General features: G+C 42.0%; 1 protein-coding gene across 1 annotated transcript in view; it reads right to left on the reverse strand.

The window, feature by feature from the left end:
- LOC143334106 (protein shisa-8-like) overlaps positions 1–24,767 on the reverse strand; it is a 91,469-nt gene that overhangs the window by 6,780 nt on the left and 59,922 nt on the right. The window contains exon 4 of the mRNA XM_076752641.1: positions 7,026–7,142. Within this exon, the coding sequence (XP_076608756.1) occupies positions 7,026–7,142 (117 nt within the window). The remainder of the gene's footprint in view (positions 1–7,025; positions 7,143–24,767) is intronic.

The raw sequence follows: 24,767 nt of genomic DNA on the forward strand, positions 1-24,767 counted from the left end.
CAGGAGGCAGCTGGTATCACGGTGTACTACATGTTAAAACATTTGTCTTTGTTCTTTATCTGTTTGTGTGTGTTTGATCTTATCATGATTCCACTCAAACAGGAACATCATAATAGGATTATGTCAATAGTCTGCTCAGAAGACGTATGACCAGTTGAATTTCATTTGCTGTAATGAATGTTGCTGGCCGTTAGTGGGCGTTTCTGCATGCATGTGTCAGAGAGGGAAGTGAGCGCTGGGTTCACAGGAAATTCAGGGTCTCCTGAAACATTAATGCAACTCAAAAAGTACATCATCTGAAAGTGTATTTGGGGTGCTGTATATTTGGACTGCTTGAGCTCTGAGCTTTGTGCTTCCACTTTCAGGAGCTTTACCTACTAACAAGCACAGTTTGCCTCCTTGTAGAGTATGCATGATTATCTGTTTGTAAGGGGAGTGCTGTCTGGACAGTATTGAGCTAAACACTGCAGTCAGAATAGAAGCAGACTGCAGACTAATTGCTTTATCTACTGTAGTTGTTAGAAATACAGACGTTAACTGAGGCCTGTTCTTCCCTCTCTTGTGGCTGCTGTCGATTAATTTCGAATCATTTTTTCTAGCCAAGACAAACTGAGAACATTTTCTGTATATCTTATATATATATTTTCAGAAAACATGAGGAGCAGTCTCACATTCACACATGTCAGTAAAGTGCCCAATGCTATCACAGTCTACTAATTGCTTATTGAACGCTTCAAACTTGGGTCCACTGTGTAACTCCAGGGCGCCTCAACAGCAGCTGTTGAGAAAGGAGACAGAGTCACCGGTAATCATTCACTACCTCAGTTAAATTCTCCAAGCTGGTCCAAAGATTTGATTAAAATCCTGATTTTCTCTACAACCAGTGTCACTACAGCCATTTTAATTGTTCTTTATCTAAAAGGCCAACTCATAACATGACAAAGCAGCCTTAATTGGTTTGATGCAACAAGTGGTTTATTGATGTAAGATGTCAAATGTTTTGAACTATTTCCACTGCCAGGACCAACAAATCCATTTTATGGGACAAGGTGGGATCTTAGGGATCTTATGTAGATCTAAATACTAACCAACAAGAGGGCGCTTTATTTAGCGCCCCATGAATTTACATGGCACCAGAGAATGCTGCTCAAGTCCTTTAAGCTTTAGTCCTGAGAGTTTCCATATAATCAAGTTCACTTACTCTTTAAACTGAGATGAGCTTCTGTGCCACAGTTAGTCAACATTTCAGACAGCATGTCCTGAAGACTTGTGGAGAGGACGGATAGATAAAGAACACTTTAAATGATCCACTTTAATTGTCCAAATAAGAGAGATTTGGGCATATTTTCACATCTATAAGGCACTTATTATTGTGTCACATTATTGATGACTAAGAATGAAGAGAATGAATAGAAGAAGTGCTTTGAAGATAAGGATGAACGTGTTGAGGATTAGTGTGTATTTATGCGTCTGTGCGCACACATGAATGTGCCGGCATTTGTGTCTGTGGGTTCATATAATTCTGTGTGTGTTATGTGTGCGCGGCTGCATGTGTGCCGGGCATTGTGTGACGAAGAACACATTTCCATACATTCTTTGCACATCCAAAGGCTGCTAAGCCGCTTGATTCGTATGCGTCTTCGCAGTAAAGTGCATCACATGGTTTTGGCAGCTTCGAGCAGCTGCGTGTTCGTCACAAAGACGTGAAGACACTCACTGGACGTCAGCAGTGTTGCTACAGATTGACAGGCTGTAGGTTTAATATGCAGAGTGCTGTACAAGCCCTGGGTTTGAAGAACACGTCAGTTTTTCTGAAAAACGTGTGTGCATAGATATATTTTGTGCAGTTTTATTTAGCAGTTTTTGTAAGAACTGCCATGTGTTGATTGCGGACGCTGCATCTCTCTTTTTGCAGTCGCGTACTGCCGCTGAAGCTAATTTGAGAGAAAATTGGTTCAAATCTCTGGACAGGGCGGGAAAATCTGGGACGGCACAGACACAATGAATTAAACACACTCTACCTTCCCAAAACAACTGCAGTTGCTGTCCATTTGAGTGTTTCCACACATGTCGCCAGCAGGAGCACCTGACAGCAGGGTCCTCTGTGACTGTATTATGTGCCTTCCTCTCCGTTTCACAGAGTCTCCATCTGCGCTCTCTCTCTCTCTCTCTCTCTCTCTCTCTCTCTCTCTCTCTCTCTCTCTCCCTTGTTTTCCATTCTTTCCATCTGTATTTCATTTATTTCGTACTTTTCAACAACATCAGCTTCTACTCTCTATCCAGCAGCAGCCTAAAGCAAGGCCTGTGGGCCCAATCTGGGCCACCACATTATAACTGCATAAGTTGGGTCCTCCAAAGGGTAACAGAGTTTGACAACTCACTGTATTCTGTTTGGTCTATTTTTAATGCCATTTCATTATGTTAGAGCTGTTATTTGGAGAGAACCTGCTCAGTACAATGCACTTTAACACACACCACAATGGCAAAAGGCTTAGACAAATATTTAGCAAATAATTTACATGTTGTGATGTTTTTGTTGGCAAGTGGCCGATCATTAATGTTATATCAAGTTTAAACCCAATTTTTACTTCTACTTTTTTTTCTGTATGTCGATTTCATAACTTGTAGGTGCAGTTGTAATTTCATGAGTATTTTAGAAAACTTTTCAGGGGCTTTAAGGTGCTTTTTGCCCTTGTCTGACTTTATTAAGTAGCTGTGGACAATTTACAGGCCACATTAAATACAGTACATGTGGTCATCTGCATTCTTAACCTCTTTAACTCTCTTGAATTTTCTCTTTTCCTACATCTTTTCCATAACTGTGTGTTCAGTAACTGCTTGCTCAACACTTCTTTGAAGCTATATGATGTCTTACACTGGATGAAATATTTAAACTCCCAGATGCCATGTTCTTAGAGCGGCACCTTTCCCTCAAATAGCAATATTCAGAAATAATTCAGACTGACATACGATGCTAAACTTTTGGATCTCCATCAATGTTCTTCTGGTTCTGAGCAATGCTTGGCCGCATGTTATACATCTTTAAAGTGTTGAACCTCAGGAAGGTTCAGCAGAGTTTACGAAGTTATTGAAACAAAAAAGTTGCTATCAGGCAAATTCCCTGCAGCTGCGTATCACATCGTGCAAGACAAACAAACTCACAGTCCAATTATTTACTCCAATCAGAAGGTTTCAACTAATAACAAAAACACAAGTGCAGAAAATTTCAAGAATCTTTTCCTCATTAGTCTCCACAGGTACTGCACTGATCATTGCTCGTAAAGGAACCCTATCCTGAAGTGCCAAACATAAAAAAAGAAAAAAAACTTTGAAGCAGTGTTTCCTTCATCTTCAAAGCCATCTTTTGGGGAATTTGAGATCACTCCAACACATAAAAAAAAAGAAAATACCAAAACTTATTTCACCCATTAAGTGACCTGAAGCACATGCTAAAAACTGCAGCAAACCGCACGAAAAAAATATGCAATATTTTAATAATAATAATAATTGAAATAGTGCTCAGACTGTTGGAGCATTACACTTTAATTAAAGACTTCAGGCAGTCTTGGCCCAGAGCCTGGAGTCCTGGTGTCCTGGCAAACAGTCTCTCACGCCCTCTTGGAGAACATCCTTCCACCTCCTGTCTCATGTTGTCTTTTCTCTTTCCTAGAAACCTGACACTCCCTGGAAACTCACCTGCACTGAGCTCTATGGCTCACACATGAAGCACTTGGTAATATATCTTAGTGTTTCCTCCAGACCATCTAAATTCTACCAAGTTTATGTCCTCCTCGTCTTGCTCTGACATTCTGCTTGTTCATTCTGTCTCTATCCCCTCACTTTCTCACTCTCTAACCTTTAGCGTCTTTATCCCACATTTTCTCACCGCCAGTCCACCTGTCCTCCTTTAATTAAGATAGATATATCAGAGCTGCTTGTGCCAGAGTCCTGCTGCTACACCTGGCACAGGTTTGCTGTCACAGAGACATGACCTCTTTGACCTGATGTACCCCTCCTCTTTTCCATCCTTTAATCATTTTGTGCTTCAGCCTCTCTGTTTTTACCTCTTCTGTCTTGTTTTGTACAAGACATTTTAGAAAACAAACCTACGTTGTTAACCGCTGCATTTAGTTCCAGTGTGTTTAGAAAGATTTCAAAGCAGCTTGGTCCAGGTACCTGCTGTTACACCTGGCAGAAGCTCAGCTCTCCCATCCAAACTGTTGTGTGTCCTAGCCATGACTTTGTCCACACAGCCAGGATCTCTGGACCCGGTCGCTTGTTTATTGCCCAGCGAGAGAGCTGATAAGCATGTGTGAAAATATGATTGGCTTGTGTCTACATTTATGTTCCTCCCTTTGTGACTGAATGATAGATAGTAATGAATAGAAATATGACTAAATTACTATCATTTTTACTCAGAGTGATGCAGAAGATGCAGCGTAGAGCTTATTTCAGCTCTAAGTGGTGTCTGGAGTCTCCACAACAACCACCAGCCAGCAAATAGGGCAGACTGTATGTGGCCAACACTCGGGGCAAAAAGTCCCCTAAGCTCTCGCTGTAGCTGCTCGTTAATCTTACTGCTGAGTCCATCAACATGATGATCAGCTCCTTTCTTCTCTTGTTTGGATTTTCCCTGCTGGAATGTCAGAGGACACCGTTTAGAAAGATTTTAGTGAGAAAATTAATTGGAAACTAAAAAAACTGATGGAACACAAACAGAATTTTGGAAAGTGGGACATGTCCCCGCATAGCTCCAGTGGGACTTAAGCCCTTGACTATTCCTTTTTTTATTCACAGTATCATGCATCAAATCAAAACAAAATTGATCCAACTGTTCTGCCTCAATCTGAGTCTGTTTTACAGTATGGTGAAATACATGACATTTAGAAGAGTGCTGTTAAAAGAAATATATTATTTTATATCTATTATATTCTTCCGTACAAACATTGTTTGCTATCTTAACTTAACGAAACGCTGTGAAAAACCAGTGAGCTGTGTCCTCTGTTCAAACTCATCACTTTAATTTCCTAAAGGCTCCAATTTTCACCTGTAATATTTATAAGGTAACTGGAGCCTCACATTCTGCAAGAACCCCCTCTCTCTCCTAGCATATTTAAAAAATACAACAGATGATGGAGGAGCAATGATGAGAGGAGGTGTGGCCTCATGGCTACATAGTGTGTAATGCCAGAGAGACTGGCTGACCGCCCCCATGAAGCATGTTTACAGTATGTGTTTTGTTGGAAAAATTGCCAATTAAACATCATATGCAAAAAGAATCTAGTTGGTCATGTATACCTCCTTTAAACACTGGATTTCAGAGTAATTCTATTAATAAAGAAAAACTACAACCAGTAGAGTCAGACTACAACGTCAGGATGTGCTGAGAGTATTTTTCTCAAACGTCATAGCTGTCCCCTTCAATTGTTGTTGTGTAAAGTCTTGCATGGCATCACTGGAGTTGTGACATTGCAAGTGCTCCATTGTGTGTCATACTAGAGTTCTACTGTAGCCCAACAATGGCCTCACTTTAGCTCTCAACAAATCACTAAAACTATGGGCTTAACAAGCAGTCATCATGGCTTTGTCCTTAAAAACTTTGGATGTCTCATGCTCTTTAGATTATGTCTCTGATACTCTGCGGCTATGATGGACAGTCCTGTCTATCTATGCATACTGTGTCAATGAACGCTGCATGTACATGTGTCAAACTGTCGTTGCTCATCATCGTCACTGCGTCCTTGTCTTTCTGCAGTAATCAGATGATAGATAGATGGTGTACATTTTTATGCCTGTGCCCCTCTGTGTGCCTGTGCAGAGGGAAGAACTATAATGTCTGTGTCTGTGTGTGTGCGTGTGTGTGTGTGTGTGTGTGTGTGTGTGTGGTGGGTAAGACGCGTTTGTCTATTTTCTTACTTTGAGTGTGTTTGTGTGTATGAGAAAGAGAGAGAGGCCAGAGGACAAGCTTGAGGCCCGAACCAGTCGCTTCAAACTACTGCTGTCCAAACCACTGTCACTCACCACCCACTAATGCCTAACTCATTTTGTGTTATGTGCGTATTCTTGTGTGTGTCTGTGTTTTATCCTTTCTCTTAAATTGTGAATCAGTTGAGTTACCAGTCCGTTCTCAGTTATGTCACCATCAGCAGCAGTGGATTTATGCCATCGTCGTACCTTTTTTTCCACAGCTGATTCATGGTTACTATTAACAGAAAGGCAAGCTGTCAATAACTGTCAGCATTACTGCAGCTGAGCTTTAGGAAGATGACGAACCCGCACATAACAGCAACAGCAATGTGTTTTTCATGACTGTGAGGCAACAATGATCCTAATGCCTGCTTTGTTCAATACAGGACTTTCCCAGTTTCATAAGGCTAATACACCAGTAATGTAACACCACTTTTGCATGGCATAATAGGAAGCTATTTATGATTCGGACTGATGGACCAAATTAAAGGGGAAAACAACACAGTGTGTGAGTACTCCAAAAGAGTTCATTTAAAGAAACAGATGAAAGCCAAAGTAGGCAGCTTGTTACAGCAGCTCTTGCAGATGAATCTGGCCAAAGTTTCCAGCCTTGCATTCATGCTGTTATTGAAATTGAGGTTGCCTTTGTTGTGAGTGGCTGCCGTGATCTGATATAATATGCAAAAAAAAAAAAAAAGAAAAAAAAAAGACAGCTCTCAAACATGACTCATGTGATTGGATAAGTGTTAGAATCATAACAAATTCATTATCCTAATGGGTGCTTGCACACCCTTAAGCACTTTCCCACTCAGCATGTGCATCAATACAGAACATTCTGTGTTTTTCATCATCCTGATTCATGTTTGTCTATACCGTCCAGTAATCGGGCTCACTGACCTCTGTACATCAAGCATGTGTTCTGTATCTGTCTCATTAACATTCACATCACTAGATTAATCCATTAGTATGTATTTAAACATCCATACCTGTGGCTGTATAGTTGTCAGTATGAGTGTGTGTATGTGTGTGTGTGTGTGTTTGTGTGTAATTCTACTCACCTACGGCCTTGAGCGAGGTGTACTTGTTGAAGCCAATTCCCAGGTTGTTATGAGGGTGAGACAAGGCCATGGCTGGACCCAGGGGAGACAAGGCTGCGTTGTTCAAGTGGTTATGATCTGAGGGAGTGAGACAGACAGACAGAGAGAGAGAGAGAGAGAAGGTTTCCATTTAAACATAATGCACAATTTAACACATTTCTGTAGTGTCAGCCCATAAAAAATGCAAACCAGTCTATGTTTAAATCAGCTGGTGTTATGAGAACGTTCTCAAGAGGCTGTAACAACATCACACAGTTGAAAGTCCTCAGTTACTCTGGTACATCACGACCTTTTTAGGACTGAATCCAGCTTATGATGACATTTCTTTCTTTTTTTTTTTTTTTAAACACACGGTTTGTGCACTGTATCCGGACATAAGATGCTGGTTAAGCTCATTTTGGGAGAGTAGTTCTAATGATTAGCTGAGGCTCGATAACCATCTGTGCATTTCTATCAGCCCTCATTACAAAAAGTTTCTGCTTAAAATAACAAATATATTCGTAAAGCCATTGGATGTGCAGGTTGCCCAGGACAGAGGCAAGCATTACTTAATACTTATGACCCACAGAGTTCGATTTTGTAAACATGTTGCAGTATGTGTGAGGTAGTTTGTCATGTTGTTTTTTTTGACTGAGAGATGTTGAGGTATAGATTTTCCTTGTTCAGACAGAAGTCATTGCATCAGATGTTTCATTCACGCTTCACAAGCATTGGCTCGTTCATTAGCTATTCAGCAATCAGCTGACTAATAACCTCCAATCATATTTGTGCATGCAGGCAGGTGTTTTGCAGCTGGGCCATTATAACCAGACTCTTGTTACCATTACTCTGCTGATACACTCATACCACCACACCCTCCTCCTATGGTGCTTTGGTATTATTGAATTAAAATTACATTTTTAGATTGATTGATGAAGGGATTTGTTCCTCCATCAGAATCCTCATTGTGCAGATTCTCTGAGCGCTTCCTCAAAGAGCAGACCCTTCTTCCATCAAAGTGATGGAACCATACTGTGTAAGTGGTCAATTACTCGACATAAGCATGTCTGACTGAATGACTGTGGCGGAGCTGAATATCAATACTGCATTTCTAATAGTTTGTCCCAGTGATTGATGCTCATATTTATGTGCTTTGGCGCAATATGGGTTTGGATTTGATAATCTGTCAATATCCTGGTAATTCTGGTAATTTTGCTATTGATCATGTGATCCCATGTGTGTTATGGCACTTGTGATGTATTGACTATTTGATGATAAAAAATAGGAGGAAGCTGAGTCCAAAATGTTGTTTGCTTTCAACACTGATGTGACCTGCACTGATGTCACCCTATGGAAAAGACACTATTGTTTAAATCACATAGCGTAAAAGGTGTTTTTAGTGATAATTATCATGTGATTGTGGTTCCCCTTGGCTATACCGAGCTTCATTGGCACCGTTCAGCTCATTGTTTTACTTTCACAACTTAACATTCAGTCTCACTGCTCTCATTAACCTTGTTTCTAGCACCATACAACAGAAAGACACAGAAACAAGCTGATGGACATAGTGGAGTATTTAGCAGATGAAGAGCCAGAGTGTTTTCTCAGTGGTTTAAAAAACAGAGCTTAAAAAAGACTGAGTATTGAACTTATGGTCACCAACTGTTGCTAAATTGATTATTTCTGGTTGTCGCAGGGACAGCAGTGACAGATTCACGTGAGAAACATAAGGAAAATGAAATCTTAATTTTAGGAAACACAATCACGACTTACAATCAGTCTCATTTTGTCACACAAACAACGGATAGCGATTAATTTAGGAATGATACACCACTCTGAAAATAATCCACAGAGCCTCCTTAACTGTAAAACCCTCCTGGCCCTCTGAAGAAACAAGGTCAGGCCAGGATTACCTCACTCCTCAAAAATGCCATCACTTTAAAAGTCTAAAACTTAAACTGTTTCCCACAGGGTTGGAAGTACACACACACACACACACACACACACTCTCCCTCACACACACATGCATAAACAAACACACGAACCTGACACCCGCGTCCACCAGCCCCATGATGACTGAGACGCATCAGTGAGAATGAAGCGAGGGGGAAAGAGGAGAGCGAGGCGGAGAGAGCGGGAGAGGCGGGGAGAAAGCCAGAGAGCGAGGGATGTGACACCAGCGCTGACTGATTGAATTAGAAATAGATCTTCACTTCCCCGTGTAATTGATATGCAGTGATGACACGCTGTGTGTGACGCGGAGTGCAGGGAGGCGCAATTGTGTGTTGCGATTTTAATGCGTGTGTAGCTGCATGTGTGTGTGTAAAATGTGGGTGGTCTCATATGAACCGCTGGCACCACCTGCTCTCCTCACTGATTCATCTATCTAAGTTTAAAGGTGCACCCCCTTCAATCAACCACCCAAATAAACAAACAATAACATTAAATTAAAATGTGCCCCTAAGTGCTAAATAAGGTAGGTTTTTAGGATCATCTGAGTGATTACTTAATAACAGCATTTGAAGAAATAGCTTTCGTCCTATATTTGGATGCCATGTTCTCAAGCGTTCTTCTAGCAAGCCAACAATGGAAATAATGAGACACACACACACACACACACACACACACACACAGAAAGAGAGAAAGAGATGGAATGAAGAACAGAAAGATAGAGTGAGAGACAGAGTTGAAGGCAGAGATATACGAGGGAAAAAAATCAACTAATTGATGGAAAGATCCCTGGCCGGTCTCCAGTTTGACCACAGGGCTGTTCCTGGCCACCAGAGAGCACGGAGAGAGAGAGAGAGAGAGAGAGAGAGAGAGAGAGAGAGAGAGAGAGGGTGAGAGAGAGGGTGAGAGAGAGAGAGAGAGAGAGAGAGAGAGAGAGAGAGAGAGAGGGAGAGAGAGGGAGAGGGTGAGAGAGAGAGAGAGAGAGAGAGAGAGAGAGAGGGTGAGAGAGAGAGAGAGAGAGAGAGAGAGAGAGAGAGAGAGAAATGTAGAAGTGTGCACTCTGTTTATTTTCATTTTGTCTCTTGTTTTTTATTTTTTAATTAGTTGTACAACCTGCTTCAGCCATACTGTACTTAATAACAGTCATGTTAATAAGGCATAGGCTGGGCCATGGAGATATGGAAGAGATGTTTTAGGTTATGTCTTTTTTCTTAATGTCAGATAATAGAAAAATGAAATTAACTTGGCTCACAATGAAAATAGAAAAGGCCATTTCTCCTTTAATGACACAGGAGGGTCTACGAGTTCAGAAAAGACACTGTACACTGGATCATGACAAATATCACACATATTAGTGGCATTTGACATAGCTTTCACTGCAGGGGTGTAAATTAGGGAAAATATAATGTTCTCTTAGGGTTAATGTAATTAATTTAGTAAACAAAATCAGTTTTGGGGAAAAAACAAATTAGCATTAATACGTATAAAGTTATCATAAACTTGATGTGGCTAATGTGTTAGCAGAAAGTGGCGTATTAACACATCAAGCAGATTCAGAGCAACATTATCATCCATTTGAAGTTGTGCTTGTGGCCACCTGATGAATGTAAGTCCAATATACTGAAAGATCAATGCTCAATGCTCCACTGTGATCACCAGCCAGTTGCTGATGCTGTCGGTCTGATGTTTGTTGTTGAGCAGCTAGCAAGCAGTGGGTTTTTAGAGCTTTTTCACTGGAAACAGCTACCTGTTCAGCTACCCAGGAACAACACTAACAACCCCACCAAGCAACAGAGCACCAAAACAGTAAAATAGTGGGTCAGAACATGTAAACAATGAGCTGAAAGATGCTAAAAAGCTGAGTAGAAATAAGAGGGTTGTCACCTTTCACATCACATGTTATTATTTTATCAATTGTTACTGTGAAAATGTTTTGATTACTGCAGCTTTAATGTTCAGGTTTTGGTTTCAGGTTAAATGCAGCATTTTCTACGAACACAATAGCCTCACTCAGGGCTGTAGCTGAACTCAGGATTCCAGAGTTAGAGCTTCCTCCCTCATCTTTTTTTTTGCAACTGAACTGAATTTCTGTCTATGAACAGAGTATATATTTCAATTTTAAGACATCATGTTCATTTCATGAAATGCCAGGTCACCAGCCTGTTTTTATGTGTAATTCAGTAGGCTTCCTGCCTCAGTCACTTTGCTACTATTCATATGGCCATATTGTAAGAGCGCGAGAGAGCAGATTGAAAGGGAATAAATTCCTTCCTGTATTCTGTATTCTTGAATAAATTCTCTCTGAATGTCCTACATTTTCCCCGTGTGTGCGTTCGCGAGTGTGTGCGTGGTCTTTGATGTGCTATAGTATAGAGGCCTCAGAGGAGAAGCACTCATAAGAATTCAAATTTATGTTTATTAAAGAGAAGCGGAGAAGGAAATGAGGACTTACAGTATATGAATGTAATTCACAGTGTGTGTGTGTGTGTGTGTGTGTGTGTGTGTGTGTGTGTGTGTGTGAGAGAGAGAGAGAGAGAAGCTGTGAGAGTGACGATAGGAAATGTTTGGACATGTTTTAGTGCATATTATTTAGGCATTGCAAGACCTGCATGGCTTGTGTGTGCATACCCAGCATTTATACTTTGCTTTGCATGTGCATGCTTTCCGACCATAATGCATTTGTTTTTGTTTGCATGTGTGTGCTTGCAAGTGTACTCTGTGTGTGTGTGTGCGTGTGTGACTAGTGTGTATGTGCAGGCAGGCAGCAGAGCACCACTGAGTGATGGCCTAATTCAGCAGGGCTCAACATCAAAGAGGCAGACTGCTGCAAGTGCTCCAGCCAGCCTTACTCTGACATGACTACTGTCACACAGAGCAAGAGAGAGAGAGATGGAAAGAGGAAGAAAGGAAAATAGATGCAAGGCGGAGGGAGTGGTGTGGGTAGCAGGCAGGGAGAAAGACACGAGGGTCCTGTGTTGTTTAATGCATAGTGCATAAAACTAGCAGGGATAAGAGTTTGAGTCCCGCTCGCCGCGCAGCCTGAAACGAGCGCACTGTAGAGCACACTGCATAAACAAAGGAGTGGCGTATATGTCACATCACTTCATGTAAGTGTGTGAGAGAAGGAGGGGAAGAAAAAGCAAGGACGGAGAGGTCAGAGGAGGCCATGGAGGAGAAGTTTACTTTATGACAAATGCTGGAAGATTGGCTTTTGATTGTAGCAGGGATGCACCCTTTCTATATGAGTATGTAGGAAAGAATACATGCTTCTGAAGTAATGCACCAGCTGTGTAAGGGAATGGCCGGTGTGCACATTAAATTATTAGAGCAGAAGCTACGAAATCATACATGTGTCCTCACTCACTGCATGCAACCAGCATCGTCTCAGAACGATGAAAACTATAGTTTGCAGCAGATCTGAAGGGTTTAGTTGCTTTACCTTAAATGATTGGTTCACCATTTGGGGATGTCAGGTCATTTCCCTTTCCAAAGAAAAGAAGCTATAGCCAACAGCTGGTTAGCTTAGCATAACAAAAGACTGGAAACAGGGGGAAACAGCTGGTTTACCTCTAAAATTCACTAATTAGCATATTATACTGTTTGTTTGATCTGTACGAAAAGCCAAAGTGGAAGAAGCTTAAAAAAAAGTAACACAGTTTACTCCATGCTTTAGATTTCACAATATTTAATTGTATTTAATTGTATGTAACCGTTTTATTTTTAGTTGCCGCTGCTAGCGAGTGTAAAGAAAACACAACACTAATCAGGAATGTGTTAGGTAACCGCGCACTCGTTGCATGTTAAAGCTTGCAGGGGTGGCATGTGTGTGACATATGGGCCTCCTTCATTAATATCTGTGCTGGGAATAGAAAGATGCACGCCAACATTTGTTTGAGGTGCTGTATAGTATATTGTGCTGTAAACCCTCTAAGTCACGCAAACGCATCTATAGAGTATGAGCAGATTGCTGAGCTCTCTTCCTGTCTCCTCACTCTTCCCTCTCCATGCGTCTTTTATCTGTACCTCAGTCTCTTTCTCTTTCTGTATCACCTAGTTTCTCTCTCTTCCATGTATTGTCATACGCCTCTTCCTGCTCGTGTAACTGTCCCTGTATCCTCCTTCCTGTCCCACTTACCTGCTTCTGCATGTAACTCTTCCTGTCTTCTTCTTTGGTTCTCTCTCAGTATGTGTGAGACAGGCCATCTGTTGTCTTTGCAGTGAAAGAGGCAATGTGTGGGGAGCACTCATCCACCTTAAGTTTTTAAATTTCTTATCTCGTTCTCTCAACTCTAATTATAGTGGATAGGCGTGCAGATGAGCATGAAAAGTGTTTCAAATCTTGGTGTTGCAGCATCTTGAGCTGTGGTGTGTTTGCACTGTAGAAACCTGTGAGTGCAACAGTTTTTATGTCTGGAGTCCTGCTGTTAACAGGCAGTGATGTAACAAATTTGGACTTGTTGTCTTGTTGGTTGTCTTTACGGGCAGAATTGCTCGAATTTTCACCTTCGTACTGCTAACAGGCACAAAGAGACAATGATGAAACAACCAGAAAGAGAAGCTGCACCCACAGCTCGTCCACTCATTCTACGCTTCCCTCACTTTCTGTAGTCTCACTCTTGTTTGTATTTGTTAAATGGAGTAGATGGAGTCATTTCAGTACACTGACTCAAATGAGGAAGTGTCTCTGTCCTCCCCCTCCCCTTCTTTTTCCCCTCTCACACACTCTATTCGCAGGGTAAATGAGGGCTTATCCCAGAATAACACCATTATATTCTGCCTTTAACCCACACATTGGATGCATTGAACTTTGGCTGCCTGTCTGCTCAGCACTATACATAACGCAGTGGAGCGCTATACATCTACACACACACACACTGGACTGGAAAAAATGAGACACTTACATTTGCAGTATCACATTTAAAGCCCATTAAAACAGTGCTCTGAAAGACAATTCTCATGTAAACATTATTTAATGATGACCTTAACGCAAACGGGTTCAGAGTATTTATCATAGTGACACCGGCAGACAAAGAGCAACATTAGCATTTATTTGGAGTCATATTTGTATGTACAATATTCATTATCCTTTTAACTCTTTTCTAGTTGCCACCAAACTCCTGAGGGAAATATCTGGCTTTTCAGAAGCTAATTGTGCCAAGCTGGCTGCTAACTGCGTCTGTCTGCTGTTTGGTGCTGAGCAGGTCGTGTACGTTGGGTTTATCTGAGTGAGTTTTGCTGAAAACAGCTGCCTGCTGTGACGGAAAATGTGGATAATACAAGCCAGATTCCAAAAAAGTTGGGACTCTGTGTGAAACGTAAATGAAAAACAGAATGCAGTCATTCGGAAATGAATTGTGTTTACTTGCTCCTGTTTTCCAAAGTGTTCCTGAGTCCATGCAGTCACATCTTTTGTCCAATCATGTGTTCACAAAGTGGTGAACCTCGCTCCATCTTCGCTTGTGAATGACTGAGCCTTTCGAGGATGCCCCTTTTATGCTCATGAGAGTGAACCAAACCAGTGCAACTGCAGGCCCCAAAACAAAGAGCTGAAATCTGTTGTTCCACAGACTCTCTGCATCATTTGATCCATTGTTAATATAAAAACATCAATTAGTGCAACATTAGCTATTGTTATCATGGCCCAAAGGAATAAAGCCAGATAAACTCAGATTACTAAATGTTAAATGTTGTTAATAAATGTCTTAAAAACGGAATGAAAGATGTGAGGAGTGAGCGCAGATGAAGCGGAATGACAGGGCAGTGACAGAAGAACAGCAGGGAGACGGATAAAAGAGAGACAAAGAGGACAGAATGTCCCTCATGGCTTTCATCCTTTTCCTGAATGTATAGAAGCTGGTTTCAGCACCGTGGACAGAGCCATCAAGTGTCCCACTGAGACGACGCGTCTCTTATCAGCACCGTGGACAGCGCCACAGTAACACCCTAAATCCGCCGACTAGACGGTTTTGACAGTAAAGCGCGACACAAAACATGAGAAGGGACCGTCATTGTAATCTAGTTCCTTCATTATCTTCATTTCATCTTCTTTTTCTACGTTTCGTTCCTCCTCTCTCCCTCCTTTGTCTTACTTTGGTCTTTTTTCCTTCCTTTTGGTGCCTGAGCTCATTAATAAACCGATAACAGACTAGGTCGCTGTTCATCTGAATTCCATGTATCCACTCTGGCTGGTTAACCTGTCAGGCATCATTTAAGAAACGTGCGGCGAATACAGGAGAATGTTATGTATGTTTACCCCTCCCCCATCCACCCACCCACACACGGACTTTCTTTTTGTAGTCAGAATGTGTGTTTGTGATAATTAGCGCTTGTTGGTGTGTGCATGAATGAGGGTGCATGCCTTTTCCTCTGCTTCCATGTGTGTTATGTAACATTCCATTATTTTTTCTCATTATCTACAAAGACCGTCTTTAACTCTGCCAGTTGTCTGAAGTCCCACTGCCCCTCCTCAAAAGTCACCATTACCCCCCCCCCCCCCATAATTGTTCTTCAAGGAACAACAAAGGAAACCCCTGCCGACCGCTTCTTAACTTCTGAGGATTCAATTATTCAACAGAGGTAATTGTACTGCACAGTCATCTAAAACTCATTCGCTAACCACAGACATGATGTTCTGTGTGTGTGTCTATTCGCATGTCTGTGTTTTGGTGCAATCTTGCAACCTTGTGTGTGCTATGATACATGTGCAATCTGTGTGTGTGTGCGTGTGTGTGTGTGTATACCCCAGTGTGTGTGTTTGTGTTGCATAATCATCTCCAGCTCCCTCTAACAGCTGCAGAATTTTGGAGAGGAAAAGAAACCCTCGTTATGCAACACGACTCAATCTGGGTCTCATGCATTCAGCTCATTTGGCTGAATTAAAATTTCATGAAAAAAAAAAAATTCACAACAATCGCTTGAGGCTCCAGTGTTTTGTACGTGACAAAGGTCATGTGAGGGTCATTCGTATCTCTTGGCTGGTTGATGACAGATGGAAAAGAATCAGAAACCTTTGTCTTTTGTGCCTAGAATTACATTTGTGACGGGCGTGAAGTCTCGGTGTGACCTCGTTTAACCTGCTCATTTACAGCAGGAACATTTGGGACCAAATCAATTGTTTATTTCAGTCCATTTCAAGAGGCACATCAGTGGTTTGCGATCATGGATGCTGAACTGGACACACTAATTCAGAATGTACCACATTAACTTACAAGCCCACAGTAGCTGCCCAATAGTGATGTCACAGCATCCTGGAGTACACCTGTACGTCACTGCAGCAAGGTGAGCCGTTTAACAAGACTAACATAAACCCTGCAAAAGATTTATGAGCACAGTAGTTGGGTGTTAAACTGAGGCGAGCAGTGCTGAGGTCTGACTTACTGGCCTGAGTTTAGATAAAAGTTTTGATATGGACCCACAACCAAAAGTTTAACTCTGACCAAATGGTTTTAGTTGGTTAAACTCAAGCTTAATGTAGACTCATGTTGTCATTTGTCACAATGTTTCCTTGTTGGCTAATGAATCAACGCACTCAAATCCTCCTGTAATCGCCCCAGGCACATTTCACTGGAATTGGCCATAATTCAACTGACATTAAGGTCTGAAGGATGACTGTGCACAACTCTGAGCAGAGGGGTGTTGAAACGTCTTCAAGACCAAACATCAAGTCCTTTCCTTTGACTCACTCCTTCTCCATACGCAGACACACAGTTAAACTGTAAAACACACCTCAGCAGAGATGTATTTAGAAAAATCCCCCGGCAGGCTCTAAACAAGCTGAATTTCAAAGACTGCGAGAAACTCGTCTTCCCTTCGAGACTTCCTCTCTGTCTACCATTTAATTTTCTAAAAGGTAGCTGCAGTTCTTCTTCTCTAAATCTCTGTGAAAGGCAGAGCTCCTCAGTCGTGCAGGCTTCCTATTCACTCCACCTGCAGAACTAATGAATTAATAATAACCAATCTGTTTGCGTGTGTGTTTTTGTTTGTGAATGTACATATGTGTGTGTCGCTTACAGTGGCCGGATACAGGTGCGCTCCTTCCTCCTGTTCTTACAGAACTCGTGAATTATTGAGCCATTCCGAGTGTTGAACATGCCCTTTCATCACAGAGGCCAAGCGGCCCCTGGGGCTTCACTTTACACTCACAAATCTCTGAAACTCAACTCAACGGCTCGCTACAAGAGGGTCAAACCACTTTAAGTCACACATGCTGTTCCTTGTTTCGACTGCACTGGATTTACTCTTCACTAAAGTTGTTATCATTAGGTTAACAGTATGAGCCAGCGGTGACCTGGACAAACACAGATTTCTCACAGTCTAGTCTTGTGTTGTGGCTTGGAGTTCAGCAGCTTCATTAAAACCTGTTTCTTTCTCAGTTTTTCTGCAGGTTTTCAAATCATTTACATTTTCACTCCTCTCAGTAGAAATGAACCCGTCCACTCTAAATTGTCTGATTGAAAAGTGACACACTGGAACATAAAAATATATGCTTCCACTTATGTTTTCATTAAATTATGATTTTGTGTTCTGAGGGAAGGACTCTTTTCAGCCCACCTGGGTGTCAGTCCTGTCCTGCAGAAATGTATTATTTGTATTATGGCAAATTAAAGAGCTACCAGTAATCCTCTGACACATGTAGCTGCTCAAACGTCATGCAGAAAGCAGCACTCATGGGCAGTTTCATGAGAGAACCAGGCAATTGTGACATAGACACATAGACTTTCTCACAGTTTTGGAAATATATCCAGACATATACAGTACAGTATATTTATTTTATGCAACAAAAGCACCTGTTCAGACATATTTAGCATTTGTTTCATAGTCCCGGTCAGCCTGACTCTGGACTAGGATAGGACCCTAGAATACCTGCTTGCAGGTCAAGCATATTTTTGTCATACAGAAACTATAAATATAGCTTTAAATATTAGTTAGATTAGATTTAATTATCCTACATGTATCCCGTTGCCCCATCTAGACAATAGTGAAACATGTAACACTGTTATACTAAACCTGAATGGCATTAACCTATATCCTACACTTTGGTTCCCCTTAAAACACACATGAATGTTTCGCATGTACAACACCTGTGATCTCATGTATTTTTCCAGAAACACAAATACGTTGTACTAGTGATGACCTCAAACACCTTCTGGCCATGTATTTGTCAGTACGCGTCTTAAAAAGGACCAAACTGTGCTACTTATTGTTCAGTGATCTTTTGTACACGAGTATAAATCACGACCAATGTTAGGCCTGACACAAGAGATTTGAAGCGCATTTCTCCTCATCTATAAACCCATTTAAGTCGTAGCCGGGGGCTAATGTTGTACCCATAAACGAGGCGAGGAAAAAATTAACTGATACATATTGTCCATTAAATCTAATTTCTTGCATGCTTCTGTCACCGTGGGGGCCGTGTCTCTTTCATTGGTTTAAGTGCTGTCAAAGGGCCATAAAAATAGTTTAACCCGTTTCATTAGCTGCTGATAGGCCACTATCCAGCAGGTGAGAATAATAAAAAAGGAGAATCATGAGCGTCTGTATTAGTATCCTTAGAAATACTATACTTCTCTTTATGGTTATATCTTATAGTTAAAAAAGTAGAAATGATGAATAGCTGATGGTTGTCAGGAGGGAGATGCTTTTAGAGAGCGACGATAAAGACGGAAAATATCAAATACGGATGTTTGATGTGCTGCTGAGAGTGCTGCAAACCCAGCATGCAGATATTAAAGCAGTCAAGGTCAGTGAGAACACACACACAGGCACACACACACACACACACACACACATAATATGACATATGAACACACACTCTCACCTTCCAATCACTGCCAGGTTGTGTGAAAGAAGAGTATCAAGCATTGACTTAATTATTTATGTATGCATCCAGACAGGAAGAAAGGGCACAGGCTATGCATATTAGTTTCTCTATGAAATATTACTGAAGAGACCTTTGATGCAGCCAAAGAAACTCGATAAAGGATGAACGAAAGAAGAAGAGGTATAGAAGAAGAGAGAGAGCCTAAGACGATTTAGAGGGAGGGTTCTGGAGGTGGAGAACTCATGGGAGAAAGACGGAGAGACAGGGATGTGACGAAGTGTCTCAATAAATTTGCTGTTCACTCAGAGAAAGAAATAATTAGGATACAGACCAGTGAGAAAGAGAGGGAGAGCTAAGAATAAGTGAAAAAGGAAGGAAAAAAAGAGAAAAACATAGCTGACTTCAACAGTTGGTGATGAGGAATTAGAGCCGGAGAGTGACGTGAAAGTGACACAGAGTGTGTCTATGGATGGTGTACATGCTACAAGTCCATTATTACACAAGAGCTGCCCCCCCCCCCCCCACTGTCACTGTTGGTTACTGAAGTGGCTCCAATCTCTTGCGATGTAATTTGATGTATAATAGTTGATGACAGTGATACACAATAATATGTGTGTGTGTGTGTGTGTGTGTGTGTGTGTGTGTGTGTCTGTAGCCCCATTTGTAAGTGGGATACTCCCCATTTACTGGACAACCATCAAGAAGGTCCGTACATGCACGCACACACGCACGCACGCACGCATGCACACACACACACACACACACACACACACGGATGCCTCATTGACGCTCAGCTCTATAAGCCTTCATACTCATGCAAAAAAAAAAAAAAAAAAAAAAAAAATACAGATCCATTAAGCAATGTGAGTCTGGTCGTCAAGATCATCTGTATTTTATGGGAAACTGACAATAAAATCAGACTGCAGGGAAAATCAGATCATTAAGGAACAATTCTGTCCTGCGTTCGCTGTCCCTGCTTTTCAAACTTGAGGAGTTGCTGCTATTTTGTTTAACATCATCACAGCAAACTGAACATCTTTTTTGCTTTAGACTGCTGGTCAGAGAAAAGCAGATGATTGAAGATGTCCCATTGGGCTCTCTAAACACGTAAATTGCCTTATTTTCTGAACCATTAATCAATCTTAAATGTACAGGACGGATTAATCAATAATGAAAATAATTGTTAGCTGCAACCCAACTGCAAGTCCAGCACAGCTTCCATGCAACTCTGAACAAAGTGCCTTTATATCACCTCACACACACCCTTTTGTGTGTGTGTTTTGTAGACACAAGCAAGTCCTAGTTTGCGGCTGTGTGTACATATATAAACATTTGCGGGTGTGTTTGTGTGTGTCTTTGTTGTCTCTGCCTACACTGGGCTCTACGCTGTGCTGGTCCTCCCTGACTAATTGTGGCAGGCCTGTAATGTGATTGTAGAGGCGATACGCCTTTCTACTCCCTCTAACCACACAGGCACATACCTCATCATGGTAATTCCCCTGTGTATGTATGTGTGGATGTAACCAAACTCTCTCAGCGTGCATTTATATACAGGTGCGTCTGAGCCCTTTTGTGTGCGTGGTTCAGTCTGTCTGTGTGTGCATATGTAGGAATGATCTCATCCATATTCTCCAGGCGGCGGCGGCGGCGGCAGCAGCAGCGGTGGAGGAATCGCTCAGCTCACTGACTTCATGCAGCACCATAAAAACCCAGCAGCCAGCCGGCGCTGTCCTTCACTCAACAGCTCCCATTACAACACTTGGCAAGGGGCGACTGATCAAGAATATTAACTGCGAATCTATGGTTGAAAAAGAAGCTCACGCAGGCTCTTAGAACTATACCCATGTAGGTGACAAAAGAAAAAAATGGCACATGGTGCTAAATCATGTGAATAGCTTTTTAAATTGTCCACAGAGGAAATCATCAGCGTACAGCCATCCAGCCAGCAGCCTACCCTGCATCTGTTCTGCATGTTTGTCCAGCGTTTCCCCTTAGACGTGCAGGGAAAATGAAGCAGCGGTGCAGCAACGTGTACGCTACACGTTACCTTGACATACTTAGGCTGCTTTGTAATTTTTAATTTGGAATAGTTGCTACTTTGAATGGCTGCGCAAATATCTGCAGCCAAAAGCTGAGCTGAAAGTCTGCAAGTTTTCCAAACGTTTGCCTTTGTCAGTTCGTATCAGTGGACGGTGAAGTTGACTGACTGAACTGAGGCTGAGTAATGACACTCACGCAGGCATCAAGACCTAAAACACAAAAGCAATTTTTGCTGCCTCTATTCATTTGAATTCTCAAGGTTATTTTTTAATGTGCAGCAGAGAAACCAGCTTTATATTCAAGACCTTCAACCTTACAAAGCTTACAACAGCAGGCTGAATGGTCAGACCGATATGAATGATGTTAATATCAATCGATCCATACTGTCCACTTAAATCATGATATGTTCCCTGGGTTACTTCACCCATGTCACAGAATGCAGTAACTTCCTTTTGTTTCCTTTGGGTTTTGTAATGATTAAATAAAGAAAAGTGTTGATGGTGCTGGTAGGTGGATTTGTCAGGCTAACTGGTTCCCCTTGTTTCCAGTCTTTGTGCAAAGATAATCTAACTATTCCCTCAAAGCTATCTGTGGGGATGAGCCCCATATTATTTAATTTGAGAGAACTAATCATTTCAATTACACACAGTGTGGCTTATATATTTTAGCTGCAAGTCTAAATATCATGTCTAAACATTTCCCTGAAATTGTACTTGCTTGATTACCTGATTTGGAAACCATGGGAGAATTGAAAATATAAAATATTTCTGTTGGTTGTATATTATCCACCTATATATATATATACATATATATGGGTTTAGATAAAAGAACTGATCGGCCGAAGGATCTGTGTGTGACTGGTGGTGAAGGAGATGAATTGGAAGTGAGGACGCACCAACAGGAGAATGTAAAATAAAAACTTCTTTCGTTTACTATGTTATGAATAAAACAGAACGCAGCTGTTGTGAGAAATGCCTTGCGCTTGAATGAGCTCCTTTCCATGCTCGGGTTTTTACTCCTCTGCCACATCCTTCGGAAGCAACACACACAAACACCTCCGTCACGTGGACATCCCGTGAGGATTGCGTACAAACACGCACAACTTGTATTTGGTCACACGCATACTATATGGTCATTCACAAACACACACACATACATACACACACTTAATCTGCAGCTCCTTTGTCGTGTCGGATCAGGAGCCAGCTCCTGTCCATGTCTCCTAAAGCGTGAATCTCTTGCTGGTGTGCCCACCCACCATGTCTAACAGTGATTGATGCTCCACAGACGCACTCTTAGACTGACTGCGTGTGTGTGTGTGTGTGGGTGTGGGTGTGTGTGTGCTTGAGCATGCTTGTGTTTGACCTTCAAATCACCTTCCATCCCAACAACTCCCCCCACCACCACCTCCAAGCCTCCCTGTTTGTGCTTCCTTCTTGGTATGTTCTGACTGATACCCGATTAACATGGTGGACTGGGTCAGTGCTGCAAAGGCCACCTGGGAGGGAGGGAGGGAGTTGGATTGTAGGGTTGGGGTGTGGGTGAGGGGTGTTAGCATGTCCTGCACAGACTGCTAATTGGCTGCTATATAGCTTGCAGCGGGGGAGGAACAAAGGGAGGAGAGGATGGAGGAAGAAGTGGGAGGAAATGATGGAGAGCAGCAAAGAGAAAACCAAAGGGAGGAGAGAGGGAAAGACAGTGTTGCAGAGGTGTGATGGCATGAGAGAGACAGAGAGATAAAGAGAGAGAAGAGTGCCTCGTGAAGAGAAACACAGGGAGCAGATGGCTTTGAAAGAGAAACGGATGGGGTGAGAAAGGAGGAGAAAACTACATTACTGCATCCAGCAGCGGTCTTGTCTCGCAGAGAAACAATCTGCCAGCTTTTTTAATGCTGCGTGCATGTTTTCAGAATTGTCGTCTCCTCTTTCGCTCGTCCTCTCATCAGCGTGGAAAGTTAGGAAACACTCCACGCAGAACTTTTACTCCGACAACCGCACTGACATCCAATTAGAATCCAATATTCATCACTCTCCACTATTGTTCAGTAATCTGCTCATATAAGCTCGACGTTGCCCATCAGTTTCTCAGCCTACCTCCTCTTCCTCTTCCTCCTCCTCCTCCTCCTCCTCCTTCCCACCTCTGTCTTTACCCCACTTTTTGCTCCCCTAAGGCAGTGATTTGTGGATTCTGTCATACTGTGGCAGCTGGATGTTCTGTCTGTCCCCCTTAGAGAGAGAGAGGAAGAGGAGACAGACAGAGAGAGGAAGAGACGGAGAGGATGAGAGGACGTAAGGGTCTAGCCACCTCCGAATAATTACACGTCCCCTCTCTCCATGCGCTGTCATCCTTTAGGTAGAGTGAAATGTAGGCCACCAGACTAAAAATAATCCAGACTGCTGAGATGGTTTGCTCCCACTTTTGTGAATGACTCCCCCATTCTTAAAAACACCACATTCCTCTGCACTTCAGACTCCATTCATTATTTAGTTTCTCTGACGACCCTCACAGATGATTTCAACCTCCGCTCAGGTCGACCGTCGGCGGCTCTTTGTACATTACTGTGTTGTTTTGTTGGGGTTTGGGATCCGGAAGCTGATGGACTGGCTTGTAAATGAAGCATCAGCGGAGATCTGGACTAACGCTTCACTTCCCAGATGTTTGACTGTTGTTGACATGAAGCTTGTGTAGGTTCACAATGACAAATGAAGGCAACTCTTACCTCATAAACACATGTAGAGAGGCCATTTTCAACTTACTTTGAGATAGCACAGCAGGAACAGCATGGATGTAAATAATGTATTTTATAATGGCTGAATTGCATTTAGCTGCTTAAATTTCAGGGTCCTCTCATCGAGCATGCTGGTTCACTGTCACACTGTCATGGTTTAAGGTTCCTGTACACTGTGCAATTTCTGTCCGACAAAAAAGATTACAGGTGAGAGAGAAACGTGTTAAACTGAAAACAGCGGCCCTAGATCACACTGCGGGCACGTCCACTGATGGCTGATTCTGAGCTTTGGTGACCAAAGACAGACTAATTCTGACTGCTGTGAGCCAAACCAACCAATCCAAACACAACACATTTTCCTATTCACAGTCCATCCCAGCGCTATGATTCACCATGCAGTCTGAAATGCCTCAAGCTGATATCGTACATTGTGACACCGATTTTGACGAAGATTTTTTTTAGACCCATCTCGCACATTGTGACATGTAGGGAACTTCTATAGTCGTTAGTGTCGTACAGTCTGAAGCTGGGACAGCTGATGGGAGCACAGCCTGGGAAAAGGTCTGCTGTGTGACCTGTGTAATGCTCTGTGTTCAGAGTAATTAACCTTCATATGTGATTTTCTGTGGTCTTCATACCAGTTGAAATTACAAGAAGAAATAGCATCAATTCATGCCTAGTTCACATGCGTTGATGAAGGAAACTGAGTTTTTGGTTTGTGGCGACAGAGTGTTCGCTGTTATCTCCTTTGTTTACATGAAGCGGTTTAGTGCAAAGCAGGACTTTTTGCTTGTTTACACATAAATGTAGTTATTCTTCCACTTTTATTGAGGAGCAGAGGCATCAGCATGCACTACAGAGGTCACTGCTACATAATCCAACACTCCCACACTATAGACCCCACCGCCAACGTTGACAGTTTTGTATGAGACCCGGTTGGACCTCTAGTTGCCGGTGGACTAGGCATTAGATTACTTTACTTTCTATATTTTTATTCTCTCTTTTTTTTTAAATTCTTGATTAGATTTTTTTCAGCTCTGTTCAAACAAGTGCGGCTGTCAGATGTCAACATTCATCTCTTCATAAATCTGTGCTTTTATGGTTGGGCTGAAATGTGCAGAATTAAAGCAATTGTTTGCCGGTTTCAATAAACTTATTGTCTGTGACAGAATATAGTTTAATTGGA

The sequence above is a fragment of the Chaetodon auriga genome, chromosome 16 (genome assembly GCF_051107435.1).
Source record: "Chaetodon auriga isolate fChaAug3 chromosome 16, fChaAug3.hap1, whole genome shotgun sequence".
In the NCBI taxonomy this organism is placed as follows: Eukaryota; Metazoa; Chordata; class Actinopteri; order Chaetodontiformes; family Chaetodontidae; genus Chaetodon; species Chaetodon auriga.